At 42.4% G+C, this 22246-nt stretch overlaps 1 protein-coding gene across 9 annotated transcripts in view; it reads left to right on the forward strand.

Annotated features, from left to right (window-relative positions):
• The window catches only part of pcloa (piccolo presynaptic cytomatrix protein a), a 56886-nt gene that overhangs the window by 12728 nt on the left and 21912 nt on the right, over positions 1-22246 (forward strand). For 6 of the 9 annotated variants that reach the window (XM_069700374.1, XM_069700368.1, XM_069700366.1 and 3 more), the window contains 5 exons: positions 8230-8487; positions 11744-15827; positions 16120-17654; positions 18387-20451; positions 22187-22234. In XM_069700374.1, the coding sequence (XP_069556475.1) occupies positions 8230-8487; positions 11744-15827; positions 16120-17654; positions 18387-20451; positions 22187-22234 (7990 nt within the window). The remainder of the gene's footprint in view (positions 1-8229; positions 8488-11743; positions 15828-16119; positions 17655-18386; positions 20452-22186; positions 22235-22246) is intronic. The other 3 variants (XM_069700369.1, XM_069700371.1, XM_069700370.1) reach the window with 3 other exon arrangements.

Genomic DNA, 22246 nt, shown 5'->3' on the forward strand with positions numbered 1-22246 from the left:
ACTCATTCTGCTCTCTCTTCCCCATCCACACATATTTAGAAGTCTCTGATTTGAGTTGAAGCAGCGGGCTGTGGATAGTGGAGTCTTGACTTCTCCCTTAAAAAATGTATATTCAGTAGGTGAAGCCACCAGCACAGCACGGATTAGGAAATGGTTTCACCTCTGAAAATTATTTCTGTGCATTAAAAAAAAAAAAAAAAAAAAAAAAACGAGTCAAGTGGATTCGCTTTTTTCCATGTTTAAAGTAGTGCCTTTCATCCTTATTGGAGAATAAAAAAAAATGTGGTAAACGGAGTGCAGCTGGAAGGCAGGCGCTTGTTTGACTGACAGGTTGTTAGAAAACAGACAACATCCAAGCCGCAAACTGCTCCTCTTTATTTACAATTAAATAATATGGGAAATTGTGAGAAATCCAGGCTGAGAAACAGTCTTATATGTTATGATGATGTATGAAAAAGGAAGTGAGAGCACTGTGAAATAAATAACAAACACTCACAGATAACATTTCAATGTGAAGAAGAGGAGGACAGGCCCTAAACAGAAGAGACAAAAGAGATGACTGTGACAGGAAGAGGAGTCCAATAGAAGGGTGGAGGAGGAGGGGGAGGGTGTCACAAAGGATATGGGTGCTAACCCATGCTGCCTTAAGCAGTGCAGACCATGACAACCTGACTATTATGATTTGTTTTAGCACTTGTGAGTCACGCCGGTGAGTCACATCAACAGCACCTGTAGGCAGAAGTAACCGTCAGGCCGAAACATCTGGTGAAGCAAGAAATGAAGGTTTAGAAAGCAGCCAACATGTAAACAAAGCAGTGGTACGATGTAGTTCACCGCTGTGTTGATGGGTTTTAATTACATTCTGTGAGGCTGAATTGTGTCTCGTTTTTTGACGATGCCTGAAGTGGATCTCTGTTAGACTGAAACGTTGCTTATTTAGAGTAAGTTAGCTGGGAGCTATCAGTGCAGAGTGCAGACATTTTTTCTTACTTTTGTCTCTGACATCAGTTTCATCCTTTCTAGAATTAAAAAGTTCATTGTTGCTAGTTGGATTGAACAGTTTGAAGAATTGTAATTGGGAATTTTATGACCAATACAACCCCAATTCCCCAAAAGTTGGGACACTGTGTAAAATGTGAATAGGTAGGTAGGTAGGTAGGTAGGTAGTTACTTTATTAATCCCCAAGGGTAAATTTTTTTCACGACAGCAGCATTTATAGATACAGGAAAGCAGTAAAATCACAGTAAAAATATTAAATATAAAAATGCACAGTATATACAATAAAGTAGAATAAAATAAAATAGAATAATTAAATTAAATTAAAATTAACTAAACAATAGTGCAAAGTTGTTGTTGTTGTTGTTTTTTATATTTAAACAACCAAGAAAAAGGAGTCTTTTGGAGAAAGTGCTCCGCTGTCCCTGCAGCAGGTGGTGGAGAGGGTGATCTGGATTATCCAATATGGATAACAGTTTGTTCAGCGTCCTCCTCTCCACCACCTTTTCCAGGCTGTCCAGTTTGCAGCCAATGATGGAGCCGGCCTTCTTAACCAGTTTGTTAAGTCTGTTGGTGTCGCCGGCTCCAATGCTGCCAAATAAAAACACAATGCAATGATTTACAAATCAAATAAACCAATATTTTATGCAGATAGACTAAAGACAACATATCAAATGTTGAAACTGAGAAATGTTTTGGTTTTATAAAAAAAAAAAAAAAAAATGCTTATTTTGAATTTGATGCCAACAACATGCATGGTCTGTGTATAGTTTTTAAAAAAGATGCACTTGTAAATATTTCAATATTTCCTCTATCAGTATATGAGACTAGATATCATCTATAGAGTTTAGACATATGATGATATATGATGAAAATCTCTTTGCTGGAGCTCTTTAGCTCTATTTATACTATGTTCATATCTCCACAACTTCGTGTGAGGAACATACTGCTGAAAGGACAATGAATATTAGACCGAGACTCAATTGCTGCAACTACAGCAAAATTGTGAACTGTAAAACCAAAACAATGAGCATAAAGACACTAAAACCTTTCAAACAGATGAAGTGCAGAGTAGGTAAAACATTTCTATGGGTTCTTCACAGAGCAACTGCTCTCGCATTACACATAGTCATTAAATCCATTGGTAATATAAAACAATGTATTTATTATTGTCACTGTTTTATTGAAAAATATTGATGAGTGAGGATATTTCATAGGTACAAAACACTAAATATTTTAGTGGAGATTTAGACAGGTAATAAAAGGAGGGATGGGAGGTTTTATTCCATCGTGGCCATCAAGATAAAAGGGGTCATTGTGTGACATTTGATTTATAGGATGACGAAGGAACTGGAAGCCTCAGCCATGAGGGTTGCTTTTGTTGTTGTTGTATTGAAGATCCTTACTTTAAAAATACTTCTTAGCCACTGGCAGAAGAAATAAAGAAAGTTTAAAATCCTTTCACAAAGTGGCTTTAACAAAACTCTGTAACTATTTTAGATGGGAAGCTGACACATGCAGACTGTTTATGATACAGATACAGACAGAAAATGCCCTACAGCAAACGTGTCTCTCCTTAATCTCTGGGCTCAGAGTAGTAGATATAAACACCATCTCACACCTCCTCCTTTGTGTCAAATCATCTTTAAAAACCAACTTACTCACATAAACGCACACCTCGTCTTTCTCTTCTGGCACGGGAATATAAAAACACAATGGACTGACTGATTCAGATACTCTTGTCAAGAGAGAACTGAAACACTGAGACTCTTGTCTGACATCAGGTTAAAGATTTTGGTTTAGAATGGGATAAATAACCTTCATCCTTCATTTATCCGGGGAATATTTCATCTAAAGGCTAACTCTGGCTTTCCTGCAGCACTCTGCTCTACTCACATTTGGCTGCACACATTCCCATCTATGTTCAGACCAGTGTAACCACAGTCCTCTAATGCTGGCTACCAAGCAGGTGAGCCTTAAAGCACTTTTCTCAAAGGCTTTTGGACAGCAGCAGAATTCCATTTATTCAACTCCCCCACTCAAACTTTGCTTCTTATTTGGGGATTAAAGCCAACCATCTCCTGGTCTTGAGCCCAGTTCTCAACCCTTAAGGCTGTTACCACTCACGTAACATGTAGTTTCATGATTCAATTGAGAATTGCATCAACATATGAAAAAAAAAAGGGTAAGTGCAGCACATTGAAGCAGAGATGGTAACATCTATAACAGGGGGACATTTATTAGGACAAAGATCTTTTTTGGCTTGCAAAGGAGCTGATGCTGTGATGTTCTGCTTCCAGTCAAGTGCATTATAATTAAGTTGGCCACTCAGCACCAGTCATCAATGAGAGAAGGGCAGCGACTTCCACACTTTAATTTTAGCGGATGCTCCAACACTGGAACGTGAGGTGAGCTGTGCTGCAAAAGAACATGAGTGTCTAGTCTATCAACATCCTTATCATTCATATATTAAGGATTATATCCATGAGATTAATTTTTGTTCGGGAAATGGTCAGTTTGAAAGGCAAAATTTCATTTCAGATTTTAAAGAATACTGTATATTTTCGGTATATGTGATATGCCCATGAATTTCACAGAATAGCATTCATCAACATTATTAGTATTAACCATAGTTCTTCTGTACGTACAAAACGCTTTGTTATAGACATAAAAAATAATGAATGAAAAATGATGGTAAATATTTACCTGCCAGTAAAGGAGTATGTAGGCCTGCCTTTATGTGTATATTAAAGGTTCAGTATGTAGGATTTAGTGGGAGCTATTGGCAGAAATGGAATATAATTTTCATAAATATGCTTTTGTCAACGTATAATCACCTGAAGCTAAGAAAAATTATGTTTTTTTTGTCAGCTTAGAATGAGGCCTTAATATCAACATAAGGAGTGGGTCCTCTTAAATGGAGTGTGCCATGTTGCACCGCCATGTTTCTACAGTAACCCGGAAGGGACAAATCAAAAGCTGGCTGTGGAGAGGGCTTTCATGTTTTTTGCAGTTTTGCAGCCACCTTCTCTTACATGATTGAAAGGGGAAGATCAGGCGAGAGATGTTCAGTTGGTTGCAATCTGCAAATCTAATGCCACTGAGTTCGACACACTGCTTCTTTACAATGTGGATTGAAAACACCAGTGTTTTGTTTAAAGGAGTAGTTTTATTATTGGGAAATTAACTTATTTTCTCTCTTTCCAATAGTTAAATGAAAATATTTCTTATTTCACCATTAAATATGAGGAAAAATGCAGCTCTTGGGTTTGGCACGAAGACTTGACTTTCTGCCTACCAGCTCCTACAAAATTCAGTACTGAACACTTTTAAAATGACATTTTACAGGATGAGGGTTATTTCTGGCAGCGAGGATGCCTGTTTCCTACTGTCTTTAAGCTAAGCTAACCAGCATGAGATGGATATAAATCGTCCCATTTATCTGGTGCAAAGGAAGCCAGTAAACAAAAAACATTGAACTGTTAATCTCGGATTTTCTGACACAGTGATGCTGGGAACCCTCATTGCGAAATAACAATGAGCAATCAAAGCTGGTTGAACAGACGTTAACCTGGTAAAAATGACGTCAACTACATTCCTAAACTCCTCTGACACATTTTAAGGTTTTAAGGTCATTCTTGGCAGTCAACTTGAACCACGGCTTGTCCTGGCTTCCTCGCAATTGATTTGCAGATTTACAGGGCGATAATGTTAAGCTTGTTGGCAGTAGATGGTGTTGAGTCACCTCCAATGGTCATTAAGCTCCTTTACTTTTACTGCTTCACCATTTCCCTCACCACATGATGTTTATTTTCTCCTCCTGCCTTTAGTTTAAGTCTGTTATTCTCCCTGCTTGTCTTCTTCCTCTCGATAATCTCTCCTCCTCTCATCCTGCTGCTTTTCTCTTGCCTCTCACTCACCATTATCACCACGGTTTTTCTCACATTTTCTCTACCTCAAACCTTCTCCCTCCTCTCATCTGTTTTGTCCATCTGCCCCGTCCTCGTCCAGATCCTCAATTTAAGATAAGATACGACTTTATTGATCCTTGTGGGGAAATTTAGACATTTAAGCAGCTGAGCAATAATTTGTAAAACAAACATTTTATAAATTATATGATATGGAATGAAATGATACAAAATATAGAAAGGAGAAAGTGTGGGTAGAATTCACCCTCTCTCTGTGGCGGGCCCTGTCTAAATTTAGATGAGCAAAACCCTCGTAGGATCCCTTGTCTTAATCAAAGAGCTGCACCGACCTTCACAACACTCCAACTCCCTGTTGGAAACAATAACCTAACATGGCTACGGCCCATCTCATCCCAATATCTGGTTGCCGTCTGCGGCTTTCAGTTTGTCTTCTTTCCGTGTCCTTGGAGGAAGCTTGACGAAGACAAAAACGTTTGGAGCTCTCACTCTGAATCTGTCCTCATTCATTCACGTATGAGCTTGTATTTGTTTGAGAGTGTCGTGTAGGAAGAGAGGGCTGAGTTGTCGTCTCCTTCCAAGGTATTCCGTGCCTTTTATCTAAGTATGTGTGTGTGTCATCGACCGCCGTCACAAACCCATCTCCGTGGGTGTTGGCGTGTGTCAGCTCTTTGGCGTCCGTGCCCATGTGATGCTAGAAAACGTCCTTGATGGTGACGTGAGCGAGTGACTCCTCGGCTTTTATGAATCATCCATGCTGCTGTTTACAGCACCCATCACGGCAGTCAGACAAAATCTTCCAGGGGAATGTCACATTTATCTGAAAGCTGCGGTAGAAAAAGTCATTATGTGAAAATGCACCTGTTTTGTTTTGTGCAAGAGAGGAGTATACCATCCGTGCTAATTCAGATGCTGCTGTTTAACTGCATTAGTGAAATTTGTAACAGGTGTGGTGACAGGTGTGCCTGAGGAATCTTCTCTGATGGTAAAAAAAAAAAAAAAGGACCTTATTTATAAAGTGTCACAGTCTGACTATAGATTTGTAGTCGGTATTTGTTAAATTAGTTTGCGAAAACGGTGTCACCCAGAGCCAAGTTGCTTATTTTACGTACAAAACTTAGATATTCAAGATAAATATTCAAGATATTAAATGCACAATGGTATTACACAGGAAAAAAAGCTAAGTTGTATTTCTAACATCTGATTATTGTAAATACAATATTTACTTTCCACTCTCCATTTAGCTGTGTTTCAGTACCTACCAACCATTAGGGGAAATAGTCAGCCAGTTAGCTGACAAATGCTAATTGCTAACTTCATCTGTCTGACCTTTGATGCCTTAGACACTAAAACCCTCCATGATAAACAGATAGATATATTTTATTGATTCCGCAAGTGGACATTTTTTTGCTACAACAGCATGGAAAGATACACTGTTAAAGCAATAAAAATGAAACAATTAAAATGACAAAGCTGAGAAGTACAAAATTGGTAAAACAAATAAAATAAATACATCATGGTATTACACAGAAAGAACAGCAAATATTCACATTTAAAATGTTGTTCATTTAAAAAATTACAAAAAAAATTGGATTGACTAAATAAAAAAGAAACACATTGATTAAGTGTGTTTGAGGGGGCAGGAAAAGCTTCAAGTGTGCCTGTTGTGATGTCTTGATAACATCGGGGATGACAGGGCTGAGGCTGAACGACTGCCTGACTGAGTGGGGTTCCATCATTTTCTATCAGCTCTCACTGATGTAGCTGTCAAAGATGGATTTTTTTTTTTCCCCCCATCTCAAGTTCTCCCAGCAGGGACCAGTAGAAGGGGTTAAGTTGATAAACACATGCTGGCAGACGCACATTCTGCACATACACACAAAAACACTCGCATCTGTACCGTGGCCATCATCACATCTGAGGATTAACTGGATTTCTGTGAGTCAGAAATATCAGCAAACCTTCAGAGCACTGGTATCTCCATTGCCTTCACTCTTTACAGATAATAAAATCATCACTTTCTTTATTACTTTTTTCTTTCTTTCACGTCACAGTTTATACACAAAAGAATATTTGTCTGACTTTGTGCCACCAGAATGTGTGTCACTCTCCCTCAAGTGTAAGCTTTCTACTGTTTAGGCACGGACTGAAACATGGCGGTTCATGCCTTATTTAATGTGACTTTGCTGCTGCAACATTCCCCCGGTCATCTTCTTTCAACCACCCCTCTCCTGTCTCCTCGTTTCTTTCTCTCTCCGTCTGTGCTTGGAGAGTTTGTCTGCTGCATGCCTTAACAGACAACCTGCGATCTCCTCTGAAGCCAGAATTGAGCATAAACCCAGCTGTTAATCCAGGCAAAGGCATTCATAAGAAGGGGTCACAGAGGAACGTTGGAGCAATTGGCGAAATGTAAAATGAGGTGTTTGTGTGTGTGTGTGTGTGTGTGTGTGTGTGTGTGTGTGTGTGTGTGTGTGTGTGTGTGTGTGTGTGTGTGTGTGTGTGTGTGTGTGTGTGTGTGTGTGTGTGTGTGGTTTCCATAATGCATGATATGGTCTGGTGTCCACACGTTGAATGGGTGGTTGTGTTTTGCTGTATTTATTTTCTCCCAAATCCCAACATGTTGATTGTTTATCATGTTCCCCCTTAAAGCAATTCAGTCCTGGATATTAAACTCCAATAATAGCAGCAGCTCTTGAACCATAGCTCGCAGCAGGGCCTTCAGTCTAGGTATGTTGACTCTAGAGTTCTGTGTTTAAATGAGTACCTGGGAATATACAGCAGTAAAATAGCCATGACAGGACAAGATTTAGCAGAGCTCTGGTGATTTTAAGGAGGGAATTGTTGTATTTAAAGAATAAACTGCACTGAACACATTCTGTGAATTGACCTGTGCCGGGCTTCAGCATCTCAATAGAGATAGAGACAAAAATTCACATTCAAACACAGCCTCTCTCTGTTAAGTTTGCAACATGAAATGTCTGCACAGGCCAGCCAAAACTTTCTGACATGCCTTTGTAAAGCTCTGTCCCATTACCATGTATTATGCATGGGACCATCTCTTAAGTCCCACAAATGTAAAAGCTTCCCTTGAAATAGAAGAAGTCATACTGTGTCACAGTGACGTTTTGAATATGTAGAGAAATTTTGTTCCAATTGGAATTTTTTGTGGTCATCATACAATTCAGACAAGACACTTTACACATATTGTTAAACAGGTCTATCCCTGTTACTTGTTTTCTAAAATCATGGCTTGTTTAAAGAATTCATCATAATTACTAACAATTTGTTCTTATCTTTGTCTTACAGAAAGAATGGCTTTGCCTCAACTGTCAGACCCAAAGAGCCATGTCAGGCCAGCTGGGAGACATGCCACCGCCAACCATGGCTTCCCCGAAGAAGCAACCACCTGCTCCTGCTCCTGCTCCTGCTCCTGCTCCTGCTCCTGCTCCTGCTCCCGCTCCTGCTCCTGCTCCTGCTCCCTCCTCCACCCCGGCCCCTGCTGCTGTAGATAACAAACCTGTAGTAGAAGCAGCAGACCAAACCCCACCAGCTCCTGAAACCAAGGTAGCACCTTCAACCATTCCTACAACCTCACCTGATAGTGCACTCATTTCACCAAATGAGAGTACCCCTCCTCCTAAGGACAGTCAGAAAGAACAAAAACAACCACTAGCAAAGGAATCAGTATCTGAGAATGTAATTCATCCCAAGCCTGACGCTCCAAATTCAGAAAATTTAGCTGAGAGTGTTACAGTAATCCCACCAGTTCAGCAAGAGCAGAGCAGCTCTGAGAAAGCAACAGAGGATCATCCTCACCCTGAGACAGTGCCATCTGGTTCTGATCAACAAAGTGCAACTGTTAGTGAACTTCCAGCAGTTGAGCAACAACAGAGTAGCTCTGAGAAAACAGCAGAGGACCAAGCTCACCCTGACACGGAGATATCTAATGTTGAGCAACAAGCACAGAGTGCACTTGTCAGTGAAATCCCAGAAGTTCAGCAACAACAGAGTAGCTCTGAGACTGTGACACAGGACCTTTCTCTCCCTGTGGAAGGTGAGATGCCAAATCAATTGACTAATGCAGGTTTAGACAAGACAAGCGACCCTGCTGAGGTAGAAATTGAGCCAAATCCCAAGATTACTCTGAGTGAAGCTGCAGCTCCCCTGACAGATAATGAGAAAGTGGAGCCCACTGCCGAAAAGCTCCCAGAAGTGACAACAAATTCAGCTGAGTCAAAGCCTGCTTTGGTCCCTGAAGCAGTCGCGCAGGAAGTAGTTCCTGTTCAGCCAGATTCTACCGCTGCAGATGTAAAAGAGGAGAAAATAATAGAGGCTCCCACTGAGAAACCCCTGACCGATGAACCCCAACCTACTGCAGCTGATCAAACTCCAGCAGACACAGCACAGCCAATACCTCCTGTAGCTCCTGTTGACAAAGTTGATGTCCCTAAACCTGATGAGGAGCAAAACTCAAAACCAGATCCAGCAAAGTGTGTAGAATCAGAAAGTCCGTCAGTAGTGTCAGAAAAACATTCCGTCTCAGCTCCAGAGGGGCAAAGTCAGGCAAACGAAGTGGAAAACAAACCCACAGAAAAAGAGAAGGAGCCTACTCCACTTGATATGGCAGATAACTCACCTGCTGTTGCTCCATTTGAAGAAGAAACTAAAGCTCTAGAGAAATTAAATGAGGAGAACAGCGTTGAAAATAAAGAGGTAACAGTTAAGCAGAAAATACCTGTGGGGGCTGAAAAAGAAAAATCAGTTGAGATGGGCACAAATGCAGCTGCAGAGAGTGGTGTTGAGGTAAAAGGTGATGAAGGGAAAGCTGTAGAAGAGGAGGCAACTGAACAGAAAACTGTGGAGGAGAAGGTTAATAAAGAACAATCAAGTGCAGCACCCTGTACTGAAACAGAGAACATTTGTCCTGTAATAGAGAAGAAGGAATCAGAAACAGCAGGAGAGTCAGCTCCAACAGTCCCAGAGGAAACGCCAAAGGAAGAAACACAGATACATAAAGAGATAGAAGCAGGAACAAAGTGTGAGCCTGCTGGGGAAAGTCTTGTTGAGATGGTATTGTTGTCAGAGAAGTCAGAGGAGAAAGAAAAGCCCATGGTCGAAGCGGGGACTTTATCAGAGAAGGAGGAAACGCACAGAGCTGCAGATACAACGTCAAAAGAAGATGATAAACCCGACAAAGCAGTGGTTATCTCTACTCCCCCGCCTCATGATTCTGAAGAGCAAGAAAAGGTCAATGTTGAGGCGCCAGTGCAAAGTGTAGAGATGGTGACATCCTCAGCTGTTATTAGTGAAGTTAGAGATAAAGGTGAGGAGAAGCCTTTCCAGGAAGACACAGAGGCTGGTTCACAAAAGACAAATAGTGCTGCTGATAATCAACAGGAGGTAGAGAGAGAGACATTAGCTCTGACAAGCAGTGATGAAAAGCTTGAGAAAGTTGTTGAGCTGTCACTCAAAGAACAGGAAGGAAAACATGACAAAAAAAAGGATGAGTCACAACCTGTTGCTGGAAACGTCCAGGGAACTATTTTGTTATCAGAGGCAGAGGCAGGCACAGTGCACGACAAAGATGATACTGCAAAGTGTGATGTAGGAGAGAACACAATATCAGAGAAGGATGAAGTATCAGTGAAGGCTTTGGAAAATGGAGGCGTGTCTCTATCAGTAGCTTCGGTCCCTGTAGCAGAACCTGAGATCCTCTCTGTAGTTAGTGATCAGGACAGAGGCCCAAAGGAGGGGAACACTGACATGGAGGAGAAAAAGGAGGCTGAAGCTCAGCCTCTGGAAAAGCACAGCGATGAAAATGCAGTCTCTGAGGTGACCCTAGTAATTAGCTCATGTGGCAGTAGATGATATAATTATCTTTCTGCATTATTCGCTTAATGGCTGCAATATTAAACACATGATTTGAAGAACATATGGAAATTAGGCATATGGAAATATTGTACCACACTGAAAATGTATATCTTAACACTGCAATACACTATGTTTTGATTATTGACTGTCACGTTCATATTACTGAGGGGTGGAACTCTTTAAGGTCCCATATTGTATAAATCCAGATTTTTGTTTTTTTACTATAAAGCATGTCTAGGGGCTATGTAAATACTGTGAGTGTGTCAAAATGCTCAGTCCACAGAGAAATGCACACAGCCCATATTCAGCAACTGTGCCGCTTGGACAAGCGGTTAGGACTTCCGTGAGTTCTCGAGCCCGCCTTGAGCACAGCCCACTGTACAGCCATTTGTCTGGAAAAAAACACAGTAAAACAAACTGAGGTAGTAAAAAAACTACAAGACTGAAGAAAACCTGTGATTGGCTTGGGTGACGCACAGAAAACAGTTGGCCAATCAGAAGAGAGGGTTATTTTTATCAACACGCCTTGAAGACATTTAAAGACAGACACTTAACAATCTGTTCTTGGTTGATCTCCAGAGAGAAGCTAATGAAAAAAGATGTAAAACTATATAAAGAGGGCTTTTGGTACTTAAAACTACAAACAAAATTGTATTATCAATATCAAGGCTGAAAATAAAAACTTGGCAAAGTGTAAAATACATGGCCTTAAAACTAAACTAATAGTGTTTGTCATATTATTACTTATATAATTTAAAGTATTGAAAAAAATTCACCATATTAATAATTAGCAGTTCCAGAAAGCATATTTTCCTCTCCATTTGTTATTCCTGTCATTTCTGAATGTACAATCACCTAAAGATGGTGCACGTGCAATCTAGTTTAGAGATTGTAATTTTTTTTGCAAAGTGTAACTAAACAAATATTGTGTCTTGTTCCAATCCATCAGGTGAAAGCAGCAGAGACCTTGAAAGAACCTGGAGTGAAAGACGTAGCTGCCAAGGAGGGCAGTCCCACGAGCCCATCAGACCTAGCAAAGCTTGAAAGCACAGTCCTTCCCATTCTTGAGGCCAAGGCAAGCACGCAAGAGGAGGAAAAACAAACAGACACTTTAAAGACCAGACGTAAATTAGAGGTACTTCCTCTTTCACCTGACTCACCAAGCTCAGAAGACGACAGAGAACTTTCTGAGAAGAATGCCAAAGGTACCACAAAGAAAAAGCTCCTTGTGCCCATGGATGTCAGGGCTGACTCCCTGGAAGACAGCAGTGAAAGCTTTGGAAAAGAAAGCCCAATGTCAGGAGATGATGAGGAATTTATCAGAAAACAGATAATGGAAATGAGCGAGAATGAGGATGCTTCCCCATCGGATGAGGAAAACCTAGTCCGGCGAAAGATCAAAGAGGAAGAGAAGAAACAAAAGGAGCAGAAGAAAACAGAGACTGTAGAAAAGAGCACATCAGGAAAAGCCAGACGACTTACCAAGAAAACCCCTATAAGTCCAGATGATGAAGATAATGAGCTCAACGCCTCTTTATATATACCTGATGTAGACAAAGAGGGGACACCAGAAGAAGAGGAGCGTCAGAGTGGTACAGCAGTTCGCAAATTCCAAACTATGGACCTGAATACAACCAGCATCCCCATGCGTATACCTAATGATGACGGTGAACCTGAAATGGAAAGCCTGACAGACTCTCCAGATGATCGCTCTCGGGGTGAAGGGTCATCCAGTCTACATGCATCCAGCTTCACTCCTGGAACATCCCCAACATCCCTCTCATCCCTGGATGAAGACAGTGACAGCAGTAGTCCAAGCCATATCCGTAGTGGGGAGGGTAAACAACACAGGAAAGCCAAACACAGACAACCCGGTCAAACACTGCCAACTATCGAAGACTCCTCTGAGGAAGAAGAGTTACGGGAAGAAGAGGAGCTGCTCAGGGAGCAAGAAAAACAGAAAGGCTCAGGGAAAAAATCCAAGAAAGACAAAGACGAGATTCGATCCCAAAGGAGGCGAGAGCGTCCAAAGACACCCCCGAGCAACCTTTCCCCTATTGAAGATGCCTCACCAACGGAAGAACTGAGGCAAGAAGCTGAAATGGAGGAGATCAGACGATCGTCCTGTTCTGATTTTTCCCCTAGTATTGAATCCGATCCTGAAGGATTTGAAATCCATGCCGCAAAGATTGCAGCAGTCCAGAAAACGTATCAGTTGCCTACATCAGTATCTCTTCACTCCCCAACAGAAGATGAAAACACTGATGAACAACAAAAAAAACCTCTCAAATCTGCTGATGAGGCTTACGAAGAAATAATGCTGAGGGCAAAGTCTCCAACAGTTGAAAAAGGTGAGATTCAACCAGGTAAAGAGTCTCTTTATGGAGGCATGCTCATTGAAGACTATGCCTATTCATCTCTTATTGACAATTCAGCGACTGACCTGGGGGAGCCAGAGAAGATTATTGTTCCTGCTCAGCCCAAAAAGCTGAGATCACCAGATGAAGTTTACGAAGACATGATAAAGAAGAGAAAGGAATTTATGAAGCTGGAGCAGGAATACCAAAATATGCAGCCAAAAATGGAAAGCACATGCCCAGAAATTGTGCTGCAACCTGCTGAGAATACCTTCTCCACAAGCAGCACAGTAACATTGGGCAAAGATGGGAAGCCATTGTTGGATGCAGAAACGGTCTATGAAGAACTAATGAAAAGAGTCCTAACTCCAGGAACAAGTCCAACTCAACAGGAGCCAGAAGTGGAAGCTACTGCATCTAGAAGGGCTCTCCACCCCATCCCAGACTTAAAGGTGACACAGTGCTCTTCAGGAGAGTTGTCTTCTGATGATGAGAGTATGATTAAAAAGGAAGAGGAGACAACTGCAGTATCAGACAAGACATCGGCAACAGAAAAGGAACCTGTTAAAGACTTTTCTGAGTCTCCCCCCTCATCCCCATCAGATCAGCAACCTCACACGACAGTCGCAGTATCTCAGGCTGATGTTGTGGACTTGTCTAGTGCATTGCCAAGAACATCAGCCCCTGTGATTGCCAGTGTATCACCTTTACCCACAGTCCCCCAATACACATCTAGTATTCCCAGTGTAGTGTCAACTGCCCCACCTGTGCCCCCTAAACCAAATGTCCTGCGTAGGGCTAATTCTCAGGAAAAAGCAGAAGAACCTGTTGCACCACCACTGCCTCCTCCCACCCCACCAAAACCTACTGTTTTTCCCAGGAAACCTCCAGTTCCACTTCCACCTCAGGCTTCAGCAACTCCAGTAAGGCCAGATTCAGTGGCTATGACTACAGCCCAAGGAACCCCTACAAGACAAGCAGTTACTCCAACATACAAACCTCATGTTCCACCTCCTGTTCCTCCAAAGCCATCCATTCCTACTGGGCTTGCGGACAGCCACAGACCAGGGCATGGTGTCAAACCACCAATAGCACCAAAACCTGGCTCACAGCCTTCCTCACCTGCCCATGCCCCATATCCACCAAGACCCTCTGTACTTCCCACAAGTCCGAATGACACAGTCCTGAATCTGAGCCCCTCTTCTGAGAGTAAGCCGTTTCAATCCTCACCAAAGTCTCCTTCTTCTCCAAGATATGCCAGAAATCTTCGTGACACATATGTGGTCATCACACTGCCATCTCAGCCAAGCTCTCCAGTAGACAATGTCACAACTCAAGCTCCCTCTAGTGCCGGCCCAGCATCACCTTCTCGCAAAGCTCAGCCCGAGAATTATCACCAACCTCAGCCCCAACCTCAATCATATTCACAGCTGCATCAACAACCAACTCCTCCTCAAACAACCAGGATGCCTCTGGCATTCACACGAGTTACAGAATCCATTGAAAATCAAGAGATTTGTGGCCCAGAAAAACACGTGTCCAGTTCTTGTCATATAATTGAGGCTATATCTGCCTCAGCACAGCCACCTGTGGTTATGCCTAACCTCATCTCTCAAGTGGTCACCACAGAAGTCCAAAGGACCACTGTCTCTGTTGTTCATGAAAGGTCACCACCACCAGTGCCAGCTCCAAGGGCAAATGGTGTCCCAATCTTGATGGAGAAACCTAAGCCCCAGTTGCCACCACAGAATGCACAGGCCTTTCAACCGTCCGAGGTGGTAGATCTTAGGACAATGAAGGTGGATTCAGAATCAGACATGAATGGTGTGGATCTGTCCGCTAGCTCAGACTCAAGATATCATTCCTTTGCAACTGATGTCAGTCGTACCAAGAGTGCAGTGCAGTCACCGGTGGTCAACCTCAGTGCTGAATCATCCACTGTTTCTGTAGTCACTGATAGCATCACCATTGTGACCTGTGCTGCCACAATCCAGCAATGTGACCATGTAGACACCTCTCAAGCATCTTCAATGCCCCTTCAGCTAACAAAAAACAAGGCATTCGAACCCGTTTGTCAAATTGTATATCGGCCAATTGATTCTCAGCCCTCGACTCATGCTACTACAGAGATCCCCATTAACCTCTCAGTTGGATCAAGCACAGGTGGAGGACCATTCCATACCACCTCTGTCACTATTGCACCCACATCTGCTCCAGGTTGTGTGGCTAATGGATTAAGTACAGGTACAACTAGCGTAGCAGGAGCTGTGGACCTCAGCACAACAAAACCATTCAACACTGTGGTATCAGTGGATGCCGCGTCTGCAGAGGTGGTTACAGCTGTCATCACAGATGATGGCAAACCAGTGGATCTGACTGCTGGAAAAAGAGCTGTATGCTGTGATGTTGTATACAATCTCCCATTTGCTGGAAGTTGCACTACTCAGCAACCCACCACACCCCTGCCAGAAGATCGTTTTGGATATCGTGATGACCATTATCAGTACGACCGATCACCTTACGGCATGAGAGGGTTTGGCGGAATCAAACCGTCAATGTCAGACACTAACCTAGCAGAGGCTGGCCTGTTCATATACAAGAGTAAGAACAGCTATAACTTCAGTGGCTCAACAGACGGTGCAGTAGATCTTACCTCAGCAAAGATTTCAGATGCAGGTCAGTGCTGTGACATTGCAGACCTGTCACTTAAATGTCACTTTGAACTGCCTCCACTCATTCATGGCTAATGTGGCAGTTTTTCTTTGTTTTTGTCTCATTTTGCATGGACTATTTTTTTATTTTTTTATCATATGTTTTTGCATGTGCCTGCATGCTTTTGCGACTCATTATTGAATTTTTTTTTTCACTGTTCCACCTTTTATTTATGATTTAGTTAAGGCATGGCTTGCTTCCACATTGAATAAGTCTGCAATATTGAGACTGAACTGATATTTTTGACTTTTGACAGGTGAAGCTGTTGACTACTCCAAGAAAGGGACTTATGCAGGAATGACAATTCCACCCTATTCCCAAGCCAGAGTCACAAGTGCTGTTGGTACACTCTTTGGTACAAGCAGTGTTCTGAGATCATCGAATGGGGTGGTCTATTCCTCTGTTGCAGCTCCAATCCCATCTACATACGCCATTACCACCCAGCCCGGGTCAATATTTAGTACAACATACAACACCCTGTCAGGTATGCATACCAGCGACACCATGCCTTCCCTGTCCAACCTCCAGAACTTGCCACTTACACGGTCCCACAGTTTTTTGTCTACCATCTCTACCCTTGAAACAGAACAACAAGGAGATGTCCCACTCAATCTGGAGATCTCTAGAGCGGGTACTACTTCTGCCACACCTGCAAAAACCTCTTTATCCCTTGACACCTACACTGATGCATCATTGGAGGCCATAGCTGCTTCACTGGAAGCTCTTTCTTCACCCATGGTTCCTGGGGATGGCCAGTATCAGGCAGAGCGAGAGAGGTTAGAAATGGAGAAATTTAAGCAACAGCGACTGGCTGAGGAATTAGAATGGGAGCGTCAGGAGATTCAGCGGTTCCGTGAACAAGAACAACTCCTGGTACAGAAGGAACTGGAGGAGCTGCAGGCCATGAAGCAGCATATATTGACACAACAAGAGGAAGAAAGACAGGCTCACCTCATGATGCAGAAAGAAACCTATGCCCAGCAACAGCAGCAGCTTGAGCAGATTCAGAGACTCCAAGAGCAACTCCGTATGCAACTGGAAGAGCAAAAACTTCGTCAGATGTATCCAGGTGGGGACACACTCGGGCATGGCGTGCAGGAAGCACTTGTCTTAGGACCTGATGGCACAGTACTGGCCCGAAAGATAACGGATAGTGGGTGCCAGACAGATGAAGAGGATGAAGCAGTCAGCAAAGCTTACACAGCTGGCAGAAAAAAGAGAAGTGCTAAAAAGAGTGTTGACAGTTGCGTGCAGACTGATGATGAGGATCAAGATGAATGGGAGGCTCAGACCAGAAGCCGACAAAGCCGACCACGTACTGCCAGGGGTGACAGGGGTGGGCATTCAGAAACGTCTCTCCAAGCCCACACTGAGATTTCCATACAAACAGATACAGAGGGGAACATTAGAATGGACACCAGGATGGAGCTGTCTGACTCTGAAAGGACTTCACCAAAGAAACGACCTACCCCCTTAGAAATAGGCCAGTCTCCTAACCTCAAAGCTGATTCTTCTACGCTTCAAGCCCCTCTCAAATCCCCCAAAGTGCTCTACTCCCCTATATCCCCCTGTATATCACCTAGCAAATCCCTTGAGTTTGTGTCATATGATAAATCACTAGGTGATACAAGCCCACAAAAGCTAAAAGGAAGTACAGATCCATCCAAAACCTCTCCAGCAAGTCCCAGAGGAACAAAGTCCATGCAGAGATCCATGTCTGACCCTAAGCCCATGAGTCCAACAGGAGAAGAAAGAGCAACGTCTGGCAGCCAGTATGGTGATAACTATGATGTGAGTACTATCACTTTACAAGTCTCACTTTAATTGACATAAGTGTAAGAAAGGTTCACAAAACAAAAACACGGGTAACTTTCCGATGAGGAGGATGGGATTTGTGCTTGAACTTTTCTTTTAGTTAATAATGATGGAAATTAATTCAAATGTTTCTGGAGAGGTATTTCTAGCTTGAGCTTTTTTTTTTATTAAATAAAATACCACAGGGTTTGAAAGTCCGTTTTCTGCCTGGGCAGTTCACCGTTGAGAATCTCATACATACATAAACATACGGGAAATAGGCTGAGCTTGCAGGAAAATACCGAGCTGTCAGATGTCCACAGAGGCTTAATATAAATAAATGACTTATTTTTAGACTAAAGAGTGCAAGTTAGTGAGTAGTCTGTGTTGGTTATGGACAGGAATACATATCTTATGGGTATGCAAAAAAAGCTGATCAATAAACTGTGATGTTCAAAACCTTTCATACATGGAAAACAATTCACCATATGTTAGTCATGACTAAACACTATAAAGCGACTACTTAAATGTATACCCTCTCTCTATTTGTGATTTCATAATGTCAAAGGTTGAATTCATACAAAATTTAGATCCCAAGTTAATTTTATTTGAGTAATGTGAGTCAGAAAAGTAATTTTCAAATTCTGAGGACTACTTAACCAGCTGGCTCCTTTATTTGGGGATTAAACAGCTTGAATTCTTAAAGTACTAATCTTTTTTTTTCTACAGGGTAAAAGCTCAGGTGGCACACCAACAGGCACTCAAAAGAAGGTGAAGAGGACTCTTCCCAATCCACCATCAGAAGATGAGTCAACAACTACCGGGCAGACAGCATACAGCACTGGCTCTGCCCGCCGAAGAATGTGCCGTAATTCCAACATGGCACGTGCCAAAATCCTACAAGACATTGATCGTGAGCTAAATCTGGTAGAGCGTGAGTCGTCCAAGCTGCGCAAAAGACAAGCAGAATTAGATGAAGAGGAGAAAGAGATTGACGCCAAGCTCAGGTATTTGGAGATGGGCATTAATCGTAGAAAAGATGCACTTCTCAAGGAGAGAGAGAAGAGGGAAAGGGCCTACTTACAGAGTGTAGCAGAGGACAGGGACTACATGTCAGACAGTGAGGTTAGTAACATCCGAGAGACTAGAGGTGGGCGTGGAGTTGAGGATGAGGAGATTGAAGATCATGGTCTTGAACGTCCCAGGACAGCTCCTCAATCCGAATTGGATGACTTTGTCCCACCACAAACCAAGCACGAGTATGGAAAATACTCCCAATACCAATACCCTGAAAGCCAATACCAGCAGTCTCTGTACCAGACTCCCCAGTCCTACCAGTCCCACTCAATCTACTCCTCTGTCCCTTCGCTCACGAGCTCCCAGCAGCAGAGTTACCACCAGATGCTTCTGTTGCAACAGAAAGCTGCCAGACAAGCAGCCCTCCTCTCAGAGCTGGATGCAACTAAATATGATGTCATTAGCCGTCAGCCTGATCCTACATCATCAGCTTACCTGGGTGTCAAGTATGACAAATATGGCAACCACCTTGACCTTAGAGCCTTGGATGTGGGAAGTATAGCAGGAAGCCCAATGTCAGCTGTCTCTGATTCCTACTACACAGATGTAGACCACCATACACCTCGGAGTTACATGCTGCTGGAGGATGCCGCAGAACTAGCCAAGGGCTCCACGGGCATGTCTTCATCTTATAGTCTGGCTGAGAGGGAGCTGGCTAAGGCAGAGAAACTACTGCGAAGGAGTGCTGCAGATCTGGGGTCTACCGACTATCTGGGATCCACCTCCAGACTTCACACTTATGGAAAGACCCCCGATGAAGAGGATGCAATGGAGGAACCCTACGAACTGAAACTTTTGAAGCAGCAGCTCAAGCAAGAGTTTAGGAGAAGTACGGGTGGGACAGAAAACTTAGAACAACTGACAGGCCTCTCACAGCACTACTATACTCCAAGCTCTGGGATCTCTAGTTACTCACAAAGACAATATTCAAAGTCAGAAAAGTACAGCATGAGTCGACTTACTCTTGAGAAGCAGGCAGCTAAACAACTCCCAGCATCTATGTTGTATCAAAAACATAAGACTCCACAAATTGAACCTAAAATCTCCTCCAAGTACTCCTCTATTACAGACAGCAGAGGCTTAGAGGCAGACTACACCAGCTATCTGGGATCTACCAGTGCATCTCCAAGATCCAGCCGACTCATGCAGGATGAGATTACCTTTGGCCTTCGTAAGAACATTGCAGAGCAGCAAAAGTACCTTGGGTCCACCTTGGGTGCCAACCTGGCTGGGTCACTAAACTTGGGCCAGAGCTTGGGTTTGGATTCTGCCTATCCTAGTGGTAGCCGCTCAAGACCCTCTTCCAGGCCCACATCTTGCTATGGTCTGGATTTGTCTATCAAAAGGGACCCCTCCAGCTCCTCACTGAGGCTTAAAGGAGACGGTGAAGCATCTGGAGATGTGACAAGTTATCAAGCCCCCTCTGGTCGCACCAAACCCACTAGCCTTCCCATTGTGCAAAGTGGGCGAGGCCGAATACCCATAGTGGCCCAGAACTCGGAAGAAGAGAGTCCACTGAGCCCTGTTGGGCAGCCTATGGGCATGGCCCGTGCATCGGCAGGACCTCTTCCCCCTATCTCAGCTGATTCAAGGGACCAGTTTGGGTCGTGCCTGTCCTTACAGGACTCCCAGCAGCAGCATATCAGGGAAGAGCCGACCAGGGGTAGGGGTTATGTGCTGCTGGATGACCTTCAGGGCACCATGTCAGACAGTGAAGGTAAAAAAACAACTTGTCACACTGCCACTCTTTTCCTATTTCATGTTTCATTATTGAGACTTTTTTATTATTGTTTGTCCTGCATGCATTTAATATTAATGTGGATATACTTTAGCTTGTGTTTATTAATTCAAACTCTGCATGTGTCTGTTGAAGTTTTGGTGTTATTTTTTATCCTTTTCTTTGGTGAATGTATCCTCTTTCTTTTTTCTGCTGTCAGTACATCCGGTGTGCATGCATGCCTTTGTACATTTTGCTCTATGTCCTGTAGGCTGTGTTTCTGTCTATATTCCAGATATTGCGTAACATTTTCCCATAATAGTTCACTGCATGAGTCTCCAACTTCCTGTTTCAGCTATATTATGTGGGAGGCTTCTCCCATCAAATAGTATTTGCTCACTTGTAGCAGTCTGCATTTTATTTACAGCATGTTGTCATTTGTAGCTGTTTTAACTCTCAAAGAAGATTTTCATGGTCTTTCAAATCCTGCTTGTTAAGCACACAAAGGCTTAGGCCACAATAGCGGAATGATCCTTTGAAACTTAGGTCAGATTTAGAAAGAGACATTTTCCCCCATAACTGATACTCTAAAAAGTGCCTCTGCCAGTTACAAAATGTACAGAATTCTGTCAATTGAGACAGCTGTTCAAAATGACAGTATGTTGTGTGTAACAGTCAATAGCACATGAAATATAATTTTGTGTAGTTGATGTGTAATGTGCATACTGGATATTGTTGGTGTGTTTCATGATCACATTTAAGTTTCGCATTATATTGATGAGTTAAATTATTTAATGACAAACTAAAGGGAAGATTAAATGTTACCACAGTATAATGACATTCCTAGAAAAAAACAACCACATTTAATTGGGACAGTGGTGTCACAGCAGAGGGACATTAATAATATTTATGTTTGGAATGCATGATATATGCTCCAGAGACTTCTGTGTGTAATAAACACTTTAACTTGCATGTCTTGTCTTGAATATTTGTTTTTGTGTATTGTGATACATAAGTGGCTTTATGTTGCATGCAATAAATGCATGCTGTTTAATCTCCTATAAAGTTTATTCATACTGCATTTCCTAAAGGTATTACTGACTCACTTTAATCAAAATGAACACACTTTATTCGTATGGGCCATTATTTTTATTTTTTTTATATGTTTGATTGTAAAACAGACACTAATGCAATCTAATGAAAGAAATCAATCATGCAAGAACGCTAATGAAAATGTAATAATTCAAATTAACATTTGCTGAGTAAACATTCCGGTAATTATTTATTTTTCTCTACAGCTTCTATCATTGAAACTATATAAGCTATCATTACTTAGAGGACCCGATTTTTGTAAAATGGATGAACAGCATTCTATTACAAGAAGGAAGAGAAAAGCCTAATAAACATTAATTAAATATAAACAAGACATTGTGATTGCCTATACGTGCAGCTTTGTCCAAACTGTACCTCCATGTGTTTTAAAAAGTACTTCCTTTAAGCAGCATGGAACTGATCAGTTTCCAGGCTGAGAACAGTGCTTTCATGAAACGGAATGCAAATTGTGCCAGTTTTAGTAAGTGCAGACTCTAATGAAAGTACCATTGTTTATCTTTCTGGTTTAAATGTTCCAAAGATGTCCATTCTGAGTTGTCTTGAATGTAGCATAACGACTTGTTAATAGATTCATATTGATCCCATTACTTTGCAATGTAAACCCCATTTGCCTTGATTCCAGCCCTAAGTGATTCCCTGATGGCTTTGAACAGAGACGATGCAACCAATGGTAGAGTATTAG

Source organism: Brachyistius frenatus, unplaced genomic scaffold (assembly GCF_029030835.1).
Source record: "Brachyistius frenatus isolate BFR_SWC_R1_liver_20210118 unplaced genomic scaffold, ASM2903083v1 Contig_33, whole genome shotgun sequence".
Taxonomy (NCBI): Eukaryota; Metazoa; Chordata; class Actinopteri; family Embiotocidae; genus Brachyistius; species Brachyistius frenatus.